The sequence below is a fragment of the Oncorhynchus keta genome, unplaced genomic scaffold, assembly GCF_023373465.1.
Source record: "Oncorhynchus keta strain PuntledgeMale-10-30-2019 unplaced genomic scaffold, Oket_V2 Un_contig_284_pilon_pilon, whole genome shotgun sequence".
Lineage (NCBI taxonomy): Eukaryota > Metazoa > Chordata > Actinopteri > Salmoniformes > Salmonidae > Oncorhynchus > Oncorhynchus keta.
Window position 1 is genome coordinate 1 of NW_026286065.1, and position 14,525 is coordinate 14,525.

A 14,525-nucleotide genomic window follows, 5' to 3' on the forward strand; every position below is an offset into this window, starting at 1 on the left:
GTTAGTCCACTAGGGGCATTATTTCATTTTTTGGATAAAAAGACGTGCCCGTTTTAAGCGCAATATTTTGTCAGGAAAAGATGCTCGACTATGCTTGGAATTGATAGTTTTGGAAAGAAGACACTCTTACGTTTCCAGAACTGCAAAGATTTTCACTGTGAGTGCCTTATAACAAAAGCTTCAGGCAAAACCAAGATGTTTGAGCGACCAGGAAATGAACAGGATTTCTGAAGGTACGTTTTCCATGATCGCCTTATATGGCTGTGAATGCGACAGGAATGAACGGACACTTTCTAGCGTTTCCCCAAGGTGTCTGCAGCATTGTGACGTATTTGTAGGCATATCATTGGAAGATTGACCATAAGAGACTACAATTGCCAAGTGTCCCGCACGGTGTCTGCGTGGAAATTGGTGCGCAAAAGTCAGCTACCAGTATTTTTCCATCCGAATCAGAGAACAAAGAAGGCTTCTAGGACTGCCATTTCAATGAAGAGATATATGACAAAACACCTTGAGGATTGATTCAAACAACGTTTTCCATGTTTCAGTCGATATTATGGAGTTAATTCGGAAAAAAGTTCGACGTGTAGGTGACTGAATTTTCGGTTAGTTTCGGTAGCCAAATGCATAGTAACAAAACGGAACGATGTGTCCTACACAAGAATCTTTCAGGAAAAACTGGACATCAGCTATGTAACTGAGAGTCTCCTCATTGAAACATCTGAAGTTCTTCAAAGGTAAATTATTTTATTTGATCCCTTTGCTGGTTTTTGTGAATATGTTGCGTGCTAAATGCTAACGCTAAATGCTAAGCTAGCTATCACCACTCTTACACAAATTATTGATTTTCTCTGGTTCTAAAGCATATTTTGAAAATCTGAGACGACAGGATTGTTAAGAAAAGGATAAGCTTGAGAGCAGGCATATTTATTTCATTTCATTTGCGATTTTTAGAAATCGCTAACGTTGCGTTATGGTAATGAGCTTGAGGCTGTAGTAAAGCGACCGCATGCGGGATGGGGCGGACTATGAGGTTAACTACTGTCACCACCTGGGTTTACTAGGCACCATACCAAAACACTACGCAACAGAGAGATACTATCGAACCTTGTCCAATAACAAATGCCTGTTTTCGTGAAAACAAGCCTGATTGGAACGCAGGGTGTGTCTCACCTGCGCAGCATGAGTTTGGGGTTCTTGCTGTGCACATATTCCTCCATCAGCTCCAGCAGCAGGCTTCTCATGATGTCTGTGTAGTACTCTAGTTTACCATGCAGAGCCACGGTCAGTAACGAGGCAAAGTAGACCCTGGACCTGGCGTTAAAGTCTGGACGGCCCTCCAAGGTCTTGATGAACTGAGAACACACAGAGAACGCAACAGAGAGATGGGGTTAGCAACTCAGTATAACGCTATAGAATATCTGTAGGTATAGAAGGACGGCAATACTTAAACTGTATCTTGGCACAGGTACTTTAGACAGGCAGGCAGACAGACTAACAGACAGGCAGACAGAGCCAGACAGACAGGGAGAGAAACTCAGCTAGCTGAGTAAACCTACATTGATGAGGAAGGTCTTAGAGTTGAGCAGGTTCGAGAACTGGTTGAGGGCCTGAGCTACGATGACCTTCCGTCCCTCTGGGATGTCCAGCTTGCCAGTGATCATGACGTCGTTGTCTCCGTCTTTAGAGGGCAGGAAGAAGACCCGGTCTGTGTAGGTCTTATAGTCCAGGAAGGGGATCCTGGCCTCACTCAGGTCATTGGTCTGGTCCTCCATCTCAATCATCAGGTCTGGAGGAAGATACAGAACACAACAAGACTAGCTCCTAGTAGAACCCGAACGCAACAACAAGACTAGCTCCTAGTAGAACCCAAACGCAACAACAAGACTAGCTTCTAGTAGAACCCGAACGCAACAACAAGACGAGCTCCTAGTAGAACCCGAACGCAACAACAAGACTAGCTCCTAGTAGAACCCAAACGCAACAACAAGACCAGCTCCTAGAAGAACCCGAACGCAACAACAGGACTAGCTACTAGGAGAACCCGAACGCAACAACAAGACTAGCTCCTAGGAGAACCCGAACGCAACAACAAGACTAGCTTCTTGGAGAACCCGAACGCAACAAGACTAGCTCCTAGGAGAACCCAAACGCAACAACAAGACTAGCTCCTAGGAGAACCTGAACACAACAACAATACGAGCTCCTAGTAGAACCCGAACGCAACAACAAGACTAGCTCCTAGTAGAACCCGAACGGCAACAACAAGACTAGCTCCTAGGAGAACCCAAACGCAACAACAAGACCAGCTCCTAGAAGAACCCGAACGCAACAACAGGACTAGCTACTAGGAGAACCCGAACGCAACAACAAGACTAGCTCCTAGGAGAACCCGAACGCAACAACAAGACTAGCTTCTTGGAGAACCCGAACGCAACAAGACTAGCTCCTAGGAGAACCCAAACGCAACAACAAGACTAGCTCCTAGGAGAACCCAAATGCAACAACAAGACTAGCTCCTAGGAGAACCCGAACGCAACAACAAGACTAGCTCCTAAGAGAACCCGAACGCAACAACAAGACTAGCTCCTAGGAGAAACCGAACTGAACTCTAACTGACCTAAGACAGAGAATTGTTACCAGGATTAAATGTCAAGGAATTGTGAAAAACTGAGTTTAAATGTATTTTGCTGAGGTGTATGTAAACTTCCATCTTCAACTGTACATATGACCTAGACTAACCGGTGGTCCAGCACATTGACTCTGTACCGGTACCCCTGTATACAGTCTCCTCATCGACTCTGTACCGGTATCCCCTGTATACAGTCTCCTCATCGACTCTGTACCGTTACCCCCTGTATACAGTCTCCACATCGACTCTGTACCGGTACCCCCTGTATACAGTCTCCTCATCGACTCTGTACCGGTACCCCCTGTATACAGTCTCCTCATCGACTCTGTACCGTTACCCCCTGTATACAGTCTCCACATCGACTCTGTACCGGTACCCCTGTATACAGTCTCCTCATCGACTCTGTACCGGTACCCCCTGTATACAGTCTCCACATTGACTCTGTACCGGTACCCCCTGTATACAGTCTCCACATTGACTCTGTACCGGTACCCCCTGTATACAGTCTCCACATTGACTCTGTACCGGTACCCCCTGTATACAGTCTCCTCATCGACTCTGTACCGGTACCCCCTGTATACAGTCTCCTCATCGACTCTGTACCGGTACCCCCTGTATACAGTCTCCACATTGACTCTGTACCGGTACCCCCTGTATACAGTCTCCTCATCGACTCTGTACCGGTACCCCCTGTATACAGTCTCCACATTGACTCTGTACAGGTACCCCCTGTATACAGTCTCCTCATCGACTCTGTACCGGTACCCCCTGTATACAGTCTCCACATTGACTCTGTACCGGTACCCCCTGTATACAGTCTCCACATTGACTCTGTACCGGTACCCCCTGTATACAGTCTCCACATTGACTCTGTACCGGTACCCCCTGTATAGTCTCCACATTGACTCTGTACCGGTACCCCCTGTATACAGTCTCCTCATCGACTCTGTACCGGTACCCCCTGTATACAGTCTCCTCATCGACTCTGTACCGGTACCCCCTGTATACAGTCTCCACATTGACTCTGTACCGGTACCCCCCCCTGTATACAGTCTCCACATTGACTCTGTACCGGTACCCCCTGTATACAGTCTCCACATTGACTCTGTACCGGTACCCCCTGTATACAGTCTCCTCATCGACTCTGTACCGGTACCCCCTGTATACAGTCTCCTCATCGACTCTGTACCGGTACCCCCTGTATACAGTCTCCACATTGACTCTGTACCGGTACCCCCTGTATACAGTCTCCTCATCGACTCTGTACCGGTACCCCCTGTATACAGTCTCCACATTGACTCTGTACAGGTACCCCCTGTATACAGTCTCCTCATCGACTCTGTACCGGTACCCCCTGTATACAGTCTCCACATTGACTCTGTACCGGTACCCCCTGTATAGTCTCCACATTGACTCTGTACCGGTACCCCCTGTATACAGTCTCCACATTTCTTATTCTTATTTTTTAAACTGCACTGTTGGTTAGGGGCTTGTAAGTAAGCATTTCACTCTAAGATCCACACCTGTTGTATTCAGCATTTCACTGTAAGATCCACACCTGTTGTATTCAGCATTTCACTGTAAGATCTACACCTGTTGTATTCGGCGCATGTGACTAATAGTGTGTGTGTAATGTTATAGCAGTGTATGTGGTGTGTGATAGTGTGTGTGTAATGTTATAGCAGTGTGTATGGTGTGTGTAATGGTATAGTAGTGTGTGTGGTGTGTAATGTTATAGCAGTGTGTGTGGTGTGTAATGTTATAGCAGTGTGTATGGTGTGTAATGTTATAGCAGTCTGTATGGTGTGTGATAGTGTGTGTGTAATGTTATAGCAGTGTGTATGGTGTGTAATGTTATAGCAGTCTGTATGATGTGTGATAGTGTGTGTGTAATGTTATAGCAGTGTGTATGGTGTGTAATGTTATAGCAGTCTGTGTGGTGTGTAATGTTATAGCAGTCTGTGTGGTATGTAATGTTATAGCAGTGTGTATGGTGTGTAATGTTATAGCAGTCTGTGTGGTGTGTAATGTTATAGCAGTGTGTGTGGTGTGTGTGATAGTGTGTGTGTAATGTTATAGCAGTGTGTGTGGTGTGTGATGTTATAGCAGTGTGTGTGGTGTGTGATAGTGTGTGTGTAATGTTATAGCAGTGTGTGTGGTGTGTAATGTTATAGCAGTGTTTTTGGTGTGTGATAGTGTGTGTGTAATGTTATAGCAGTGTGTGTGTGGTGTGTGATAGTGTGTGTGTGTAATGTGATAGCAGTGTGTATGGTGTGTGATAGTGTGTGTGTAATGTTATAGCAGTGTGTATGGTGTGTGATAGTGTGTGTGTAATGGTATAGCAGTGTGTATGGTGTGTAATGTTATAGCAGTGTGTATGGTGTGTGATAGTGTGTGTGTAATGTTATAGCAGTGTGTATGGTGTGTGATAGTGTGTGTGTAATGTTATAGCAGTGTGTATGGTGTGTGATAGTGTGTGTGTAATGTTATAGTAGTGTGTGTGGTGTGTAATGTTATAGCAGTGAGTATGGTGTGTAATGTTATAGCAGTCTGTGTGGTGTGTAATGTTATAGCAGTCTGTGTGGTATGTAATGTTATAGCAGTGTGTATGGTGTGTAATGTTATAGCAGTCTGTGTGGTGTGTAATGTTATAGCAGTCTGTGTGGTATGTAATGTTATAGCAGTGTGTATGGTGTGTAATGTTATAGCAGTCTGTGTGGTGTGTAATGTTATAGCAGTGTGTGTGGTGTGTGTGATAGTGTGTGTGTAATGTTATAGTGTGTGTGTGTAATGTTATAGTATGTGTGGTGTGTGTAGTGGTGTGTAATGTTATAGCAGTGTGTGTGGTGTGTAATGTTATAGCAGTGTGTGTGGTATGTGATAGTGTAATGTAGCAGTGTGTATGGTGTGTAATGTTATAGCAGTGTGTGTGGTGTGTGTAATAGCAGTGTGTGGTGTGTAATGTGTATAGCAGTGTGTATGGTGTGTGATAGTGTGTGTGTAATGTTATAGCAGTGTGTATGGTGTGTGAATGTAATTATAGCATGGTGTGTGATGTGTGTGTAATGTTATAGCAGTGTGTATGGTGTGTGATAGTGTGTTGTGTAATGGTGTGTATGTGTGTAGTGTGTATGGTGTGTGATAGTGTTTGTGTAATGTTATAGCAGTGTGTATGGTGTGTAATGTTATAGCAGTGTGTGTGGTGTGTAATGTTATAGCAGTGTGTATGGTGTGTAATGTTACAGCAGTGTGTGTGGTGTGTGATAGTGTATGTGTAATGTTATAGCAGTGTGTAATGTTATAGCAGTGTGTGTGGTGTGTGATAGTGTATGCGTAATGTTATAGCAGTGTGTATGGTGTGTGATAGTGTGTGTGTAATGTTATAGCAGTGTGTAATGTTATAGCAGTGTGTATGGTGTGTAATGTTATAGCAGTGTGTGTGGTGTGTGTGATAGTGTGTGTGTAATGTTATAGCAGTGTGTATGGTGTGTGATAGTGTGTATGTAATGTTATAGCAGTGTGTATGGTGTGTAATGTTATAGCAGTGTGTATGGTGTGTGTAATGTTATAGCAGTGTGTATGGTGTGTGATAGTGTGTGTGTAATGTTATAGCAGTGTGTATGGTGTGTGAGTGTGTGTGTAATGTTAGAGCAGTGTGTAATGTTATAGCAGTCAGTATGGTGTGTAATGTTTTAGCAGTGTGTATGGTGTCTGATAGTGTGTGTGTAATGGTATAGCAGTGTGTATGGTGTGTAATGTTATAGCAGTGTGTATGGTGTGTGATAGTGTGTGTGTAATGTTATAGCAGTGTGTATGGTGTGTGATAGTGTGTGTGTAATGTTAGAGCAGTGTGTATGGTGTGTAATGTTATAGCAGTCAGTATGGTGTGTAATGTTATAGCAGTCAGTATGGTGTGTAATGTTTTAGCAGTGTGTATGGTGTCTGATAGTGTGTGTGTAATGGTATAGCAGTGTGTATGGTGTGTAATGTTATAGCAGTGTGTAATGTAGCAGTGTGTAGTGGTGTGTAGCATGGTGTGTGATAGTGTGTGTGTAATGTTATAGCAGTGTGTATGGTGTGTGATAGTGTGTGTGTAATGTTATAGCAGTGTGTATGGTGTGTGATAGTGTGTGTGTAATGTTAGAGCAGTGTGTATGGTGTGTAATGTTATAGCAGTCAGTATGGTGTGTAATGTTATAGCAGTGTGTATGGCGTGTGATAGTGTGTGTGTAATGTTAGAGCAGTGTGTATGGTGTGTAATGTTATAGCAGTCAGTATGGTGTGTAATGTTAGAGCAGTGTGTATGGTGTGTAATGTTAGAGCAGTGTGTATGGTGTGTAATGTTATAGCAGTGTGTATGGTGTGTAATGTTATAGCAGTGTGTGTGGTGTGTAATGTTATAGCAGTGTGTGTGGTGTGTGATAGTGTGTGTGTAATGTTATAGCAGTGTGTGTGGTGTGTGATAGTGTGTGTGTAATGTTATAGCAGTGTGTGTGGTGTGTAATGTTATAGCAGTGTGTGTGGTGTGTGATAGTGTGTGTGTAATGTTATAGCAGTGTATGTGGTGTGTGATAGTGTGTGTGTAATGTTATAGCAGTGTGTGTGGTGTGTGATAGTGTGTGTGTAATGTTATAGCAGTGTGTGTGGTGTGTAATGTTATAGCAGTGTGTGTGGTGTGTGATAGTGTGTGTGTAATGTTATAGCAGTGTGTGTGGTGTGTGATAGTGTGTGTGTGTAATGTGATAGCAGTGTGTATGGTGTGTGATAGTGTGTGTGTAATGTTATAGCAGTGTGTATGGTGTGTGATAGTGTGTGTGTAATGTTATAGCAGTGTGTATGGTGTGTGATAGTGTGTGTGTAATGTTATAGCAGTGTGTATGGTGTGTAATGTTATAGCAGTGTGTATGGTGTGTAATGTTATAGCAGTGTGTATGGTGTGTAATGTTATAGCAGTGTGTATGGTGTGTAATGTTATAGCAGTGTGTATGGTGTGTAATGTTATAGCAGTGTGTATGGTGTGTAATGTTATAGCAGTGTGTATGGTGTGTGATAGTGTGTGTGTAATGTTAGAGCAGTGTGTATGGTGTGTAATGTTATAGCAGTCTGTATGGTGTGTAATGTTATAGCAGTGTGTATGGTGTGTAATGTTATAGCAGTGTGTATGGTGTGTAATGTTATAGCAGTGTGTATGGTGTGTGATAGTGTGTGTGTAATGTTAGAGCAGTGTGTATGGTGTGTAATGTTATAGCAGTCTGTATGGTGTGTAATGTTATAGCAGTGTGTATGGTGTGTGATAGTGTGAACATACCTGTGAATTCCTTCTTGCAGCGGTCTCTCACGCTCTCCTCCAGATGATCCAACTGGTGTTTGACTTTCTCATACTCTCTCTCTGCCTGCTGGCTCTTCCTCCTGTCACATAGGAACAGTCCATTAGCATTAACACATAGGAACAGTCCATTAGACTACTAACACATAGGAACAGTCTATTAGATAACAGACATTAACACATAGGAACAGTCCATTAGACATTAACTCATAGGAACAGTCCATTAGACTACTAACACATAGGAACAGTCCATTAGACTACTAACACATAGGAACAGTCCATTAGACTACTAACACATAGGAACAGTCCATTAGACTACAGACATTAACACATAGGAACAGTCCATTAGACATTAACACATAGGAACAGTCCATTAGACATTACAGAGTCCATTAACACATAGGAACAGTCCATTAGACATTAACTCATAGGAACAGTCCATTAGACTACTAACACATAGGAACAGTCCATTAGACTACAGACATTAACACATAGGAACAGTCCATTAGACTACAGACATTAACACATAGGAACAGTCCATTAGACTACTAACACATAAGAACAGTCCATTAGACTACAGACATTAACACATAGGAACAGTCCATTAGACTACTAACACATAGGAACAGTCCATTAGACTACAGACATTAACACATAGGAACAGTCCATTAGACATTAACTCACAGAAACAGTCCATTAGACTACTAACACATAGGAACAGTCCATTAGACTACTAACACATAGGAACAGTCCATTAGACTACAGACATTAACACATAGGAACAGTCCATTAACCTACTAACACATAGGAACAGTCCATTAGACTACTAACACATAGGAACAGTCCATTAGACTACTAACACATAGGAACAGTCCATTAGACTACTAACACATAGGAACAGTCCATTAGACTACAGACATTAACACATAGGAACAGTCCATTAGACTACTAACACATAGGAACAGTCCATTAGACTACTAACACATAGGAACAGTCCATTAGACTACTAACACATAGGAACAGTCCATTAGACTACTAACACATAGGAACAGTCCATTAGACTACAGACATTAACACATAGGAACAGTCCATTAGACTACTAACACATAGGAACAGTCCATTAGACTACAGACATTAACACATAGGAACAGTCAATTAGACTACAGACATTAACACATAGGAAAAGTCCATTAGACTACAGACATTAACACATAGGAACAGTCCATTAGACTACGAACACACAGGAACAGTCCATTAGACTACTAACACATAGGAACAGTCCATTAGACTACTAACACATAGGAACAGTCCATTAGACTACTAACACATAGGAACAGTCCATTAGACTACTAACACATAGGAACAGTCCATTAGACTACTAACACATAGGAACAGACCATTAGACTACTAACACATAGGAACAGTCCATTAGACTACAGACATTAACACATAGGAACAGTCCATTAGACATTAACTCATAGGAACAGTCCATTAGACTACTAACACATAGGAACAGTCCATTAGACTACTAACACATAGGAACAGTCCATTAGACTACAGACATTAACACATAGGAACAGTCCATTAGACATTAACTCATAGGAACAGTCCATTAGACTACTAACACATAGGAACAGTCCATTAGACTACTAACACATAGGAACAGTCCATTAGACTACTAACACATAGGAACAGTCCATTAGACTACAGACATTAACACATAGGAACAGTCCATTAGACATTAACACATAGGAACAGTCCATTAGACTACAGACATTAACACATAGGAACAGTCCATTAGACTACTAACACATAGGAACAGTCCATTAGACTACTAACACATAGGAACAGTCCATTAGACTACAGACATTAACACATAGGAACAGTCCATTAGACTACAGACATTAACACATAGGAACAGTCCATTAGACTACAGACATTAACACATAGGAACAGTCCATTAGACATTAACTCATAGGAACAGTCCATTAGACTACTAACACATAGGAACAGTCCATTAGACTACAGACATTAACACATAGGAACAGTCCATTAGACTACAGACATTAACACATAGGAACAGTCCATTAGACTACTAACACATAAGAACAGTCCATTAGACTACAGACATTAACACATAGGAACAGTCCATTAGACTACTAACACATAGGAACAGTCCATTAGACATTAACTCACAGAAACAGTCCATTAGACTACTAACACATAGGAACAGTCCATTAGACTACTAACACATAGGAACAGTCCATTAGACTACAGACATTAACACATAGGAACAGTCCATTAACCTACTAACACATAGGAACAGTCCATTAGACTACTAACACATAGGAACAGTCCATTAGACTACTAACACATAGGAACAGTCCATTAGACTACTAACACATAGGAACAGTCCATTAGACTACAGACATTAACACATAGGAACAGTCCATTAGACTACTAACACATAGGAACAGTCCATTAGACTACTAACACATAGGAACAGTCCATTAGACTACTAACACATAGGAACAGTCCATTAGACTACTAACACATAGGAACAGTCCATTAGACTACTAACACATAGGAACAGTCCATTAGACTACAGACATTAACACATAGGAACAGTCCATTAGACTACTAACACATAGGAACAGTCCATTAGACTACTAACACATAGGAACAGTCCATTAGACTACTAACACATAGGAACAGTCCATTAGACTACTAACACATAGGAACAGTCCATTAGACTACAGACATTAACACATAGGAACAGTCCATTAGACTACTAACACATAGGAACAGTCCATTAGACTACAGACATTAACACATAGGAACAGTCCATTAGACTACAGACATTAACACATAGGAACAGTCCATTAGACTACAGACATTAACACATAGGAACAGTCCATTAGACTACAGACATTAACACAGGAACAGTCCATTAGACTACTAACACATAGGAACAGTCCATTAGACTACAGACATTAACACATAGGAACAGTCCATTAGACTACAGACATTAACACATAGGAACAGTCCATTAGACTACAGACATTAACACATAGGAACAGTCCATTAGACTACAGACATTAACACATAGGAACAGTCCATTAGACTACAGACATTAACACATAGGAACAGTCCATTAGACTACAGACATTAACACATAGGAACAGTCCATTAGACTACTAACACACAGGAACAGTCCATTAGACTACTAACACATAGTAACAGTCCATTAGACTACTAACACATAGGAACAGTCCATTAGACTACTAACACATAGGAACAGTCCATTAGACTACTAACACATAGGAACAGTCCATTAGACTACTAACACATAGGAACAGTCCATTAGACTACTAACACATAGGAACAGTCCATTAGACTACTAACACATAGGAACAGTCCATTAGACTACAGACATTAACACATAGGAACAGTCCATTAGACTATTAACACATAGGAACAGTCCATTAGACTACTAACACATAGGAACAGTCCATTAGACTACTAACACATAGGAACAGTCCATTAGACTACTAACACATAGGAACAGTCCATTAGACTACTAACACATAGGAACAGTCCATTAGACTACAGACATTAACACATAGGAACAGTCCATTAGACTACTAACACATAGGAACAGTCCATTAGACTACAGACATTAACACACAGGAACAGTCCATTAGACTACTAACACATAGGAACAGTCCATTAGACTACAGACATTAACACATAGGAACAGTCCATTAGACTACTAACACACAGGAACAGTCCATTTGACTACTAACACATAGGAACAGTCCATTAGACTACAGACATTAACACATAGGAACAGTCCATTAGACTACTAACACATAGGAACAGTCCATTAGACTACTAACACATAGGAACAGTCCATTAGACTACTAACACATAGGAACAGTCCATTAGACTACAGACATTAACACATAGGAACAGTCCATTAGACTACTAACACATAGGAACAGTCCATTAGACTACTAACACATAGGAACAGTCCATTAGACTACAGACATTAACATATAGGAACAGTCCATTAGACTACTAACAAATAGGAACAGTCCATTAGACTACTAACACATAGGAACAGTCCATTAGACTACAGACATTAACACATAGGAACAGTCCGTTAGACTACTAACACATAGGAACAGTCCATTAGACTACAGACATTAACATATAGGAACAGTCCATTAGACTACTAACACATAGGAACAGTCCATTAGACTACTAACACATAGGAACAGTCCATTAGACTACAGACATTAACACATAGGAACAGTCCGTTAGACTACTAACACATAGGAACAGTCCATTAGACTACTAACACATAGGAACAGTCCATTAGACTACAGACATTAACACATAGGAACAGTCCATTAGACTACTAACACATAGGAACAGTCCATTAGACTACTAACACATAGGAACAGTCCATTAGACTACAGACATTAACACATAGGAACAGTCCATTAGACTACAGACATTAACACATAGGAACAGTCCATTAGACTACAGACATTAACACATAGGAACAGTCCATTAGACATTAACTCATAGGAACAGTCCATTAGACTACAGACATTAACACATAGGAACAGTCCATTAGACTACAGACATTAACACATAGGAACAGTCCATTAGACTACTAACACATAGGAACAGTCCATTAGACTACAGACATTAACACATAGGAACAGTCCATTAGACTACTAAGACATTAACAGTCCATTAGGAACACTCCATTAGACTAGGAACAGACATTAACACATAGGAACAGTCCATTAGACTACTAACACATAGTAACAGTCCATTAGACTACTAACACATAGGAACAGTCCATTAGACTACTAACACATAGGAACAGTCCATTAGACTACTAACACATAGGAACAGTCCATTAGACTACTAACACATAGGAACAGTCCATTAGACTACTAACACATAGGAACAGTCCATTAGACTACTAACACATAGGAACAGTCCATTAGACTACAGACATTAACACATAGGAACAGTCCATTAGACTATTAACACATAGGAACAGTCCATTAGACTACTAACACATAGGAACAGTCCATTAGACTACTAACACATAGGAACAGTCCATTAGACTACTAACACATAGGAACAGTCCATTAGACTACTAACACATAGGAACAGTCCATTAGACTACAGACATTAACACATAGGAACAGTCCATTAGACTACTAACACATAGGAACAGTCCATTAGACTACTAACACACAGGAACAGTCCATTAGACTACTAACACATAGTAACAGTCCATTAGACTACTAACACATAGGAACAGTCCATTAGACTACTAACACATAGGAACAGTCCATTAGACTACTAACACATAGGAACAGTCCATTAGACTACTAACACATAGGAACAGTCCATTAGACTACTAACACATAGGAACAGTCCATTAGACTACTAACACATAGGAACAGTCCATTAGACTACAGACATTAACACATAGGAACAGTCCATTAGACTATTAACACATAGGAACAGTCCATTAGACTACTAACACATAGGAACAGTCCATTAGACTACTAACACATAGGAACAGTCCATTAGACTACTAACACATAGGAACAGTCCATTAGACTACTAACACATAGGAACAGTCCATTAGACTACAGACATTAACACATAGGAACAGTCCATTAGACTACTAACACATAGGAACAGTCCATTAGACTACTAACACACAGGAACAGTCCATTAGACTACAGACATTAACACATAGGAACAGTCCATTAGACTACAGACATTAGAACTACATGAGTGGTGCTTGATGGGAAGTGTAGTTGTGTACCTGTAGCAGTAGACGGACACAGCTATGAACAGTAGCATAGGGACGATGACAGCTGGGATGATGATAGCCAAAGGAACCTCATACTTCCTCTCATAGTTCACTGAGCCCACCACCCACTCACCATTACCAAACTTTATCTGTTAGGGAGGGAGGGAGGGAGAGAAAGATAGATATAGAAAGCAAGAGAATGAGAGAGATGAGGGAGAGTGTGGGAGAGAGATGGACAGAAAGAGAGATGGATAGAGAGAGAGATGGACAGAGAGAGAGATGGACAGAGAGAGAGATGGACAGAGAGACAGATGGACAGAGAGACAGAGAGACAGAGAGACAGAGAGACAGAGAGACAGAGAGACAGAGAGACAGAGAGACAGAGAGACAGAGAGACAGAGAGACAGAGAGACAGACAGACAGACAGACAGACAGACAGACAGACAGACAGACAGAGAGAGAGAGAGACAGACAGACAGACAGACAGAGAGAGAGAGAGAGAGACAGAGAGAGACAGAGAGACAGAGAGAGAGAGAGAGAGAGAGAGAGAGAGAGAGAGAGAGAGAGAGAGAGAGAGAGAGAGAGAGAGAGAGAGAGAGAGAGATCAAGTCAGCTAAAGGCAAATGGAAGAAAGCTCATTCGCTACAAGACGTGTATAATTGTGGAGAGTCAGATATACATCAAGGTGTTGATAGTGATATTTCTCTGTCAGG

At 41.3% G+C, this 14,525-nt stretch overlaps 1 protein-coding gene across 1 annotated transcript in view; it reads right to left on the reverse strand.

The window, feature by feature from the left end:
* Positions 1–1,157: 1,157 nt before the first annotated feature.
* The window catches only part of LOC118381655 (plexin-B2-like), a gene marked incomplete at its 3' end in the record, with an annotated part of 185,802 nt that continues 172,434 nt past the window's right edge, over positions 1,158–14,525 (reverse strand). Inside the window, 4 exon segments of the mRNA XM_052507059.1 lie at positions 1,158–1,355; positions 1,560–1,789; positions 7,941–8,041; positions 13,825–13,961. Coding sequence (XP_052363019.1) covers positions 1,158–1,355; positions 1,560–1,789; positions 7,941–8,041; positions 13,825–13,961 — 666 coding nt within the window.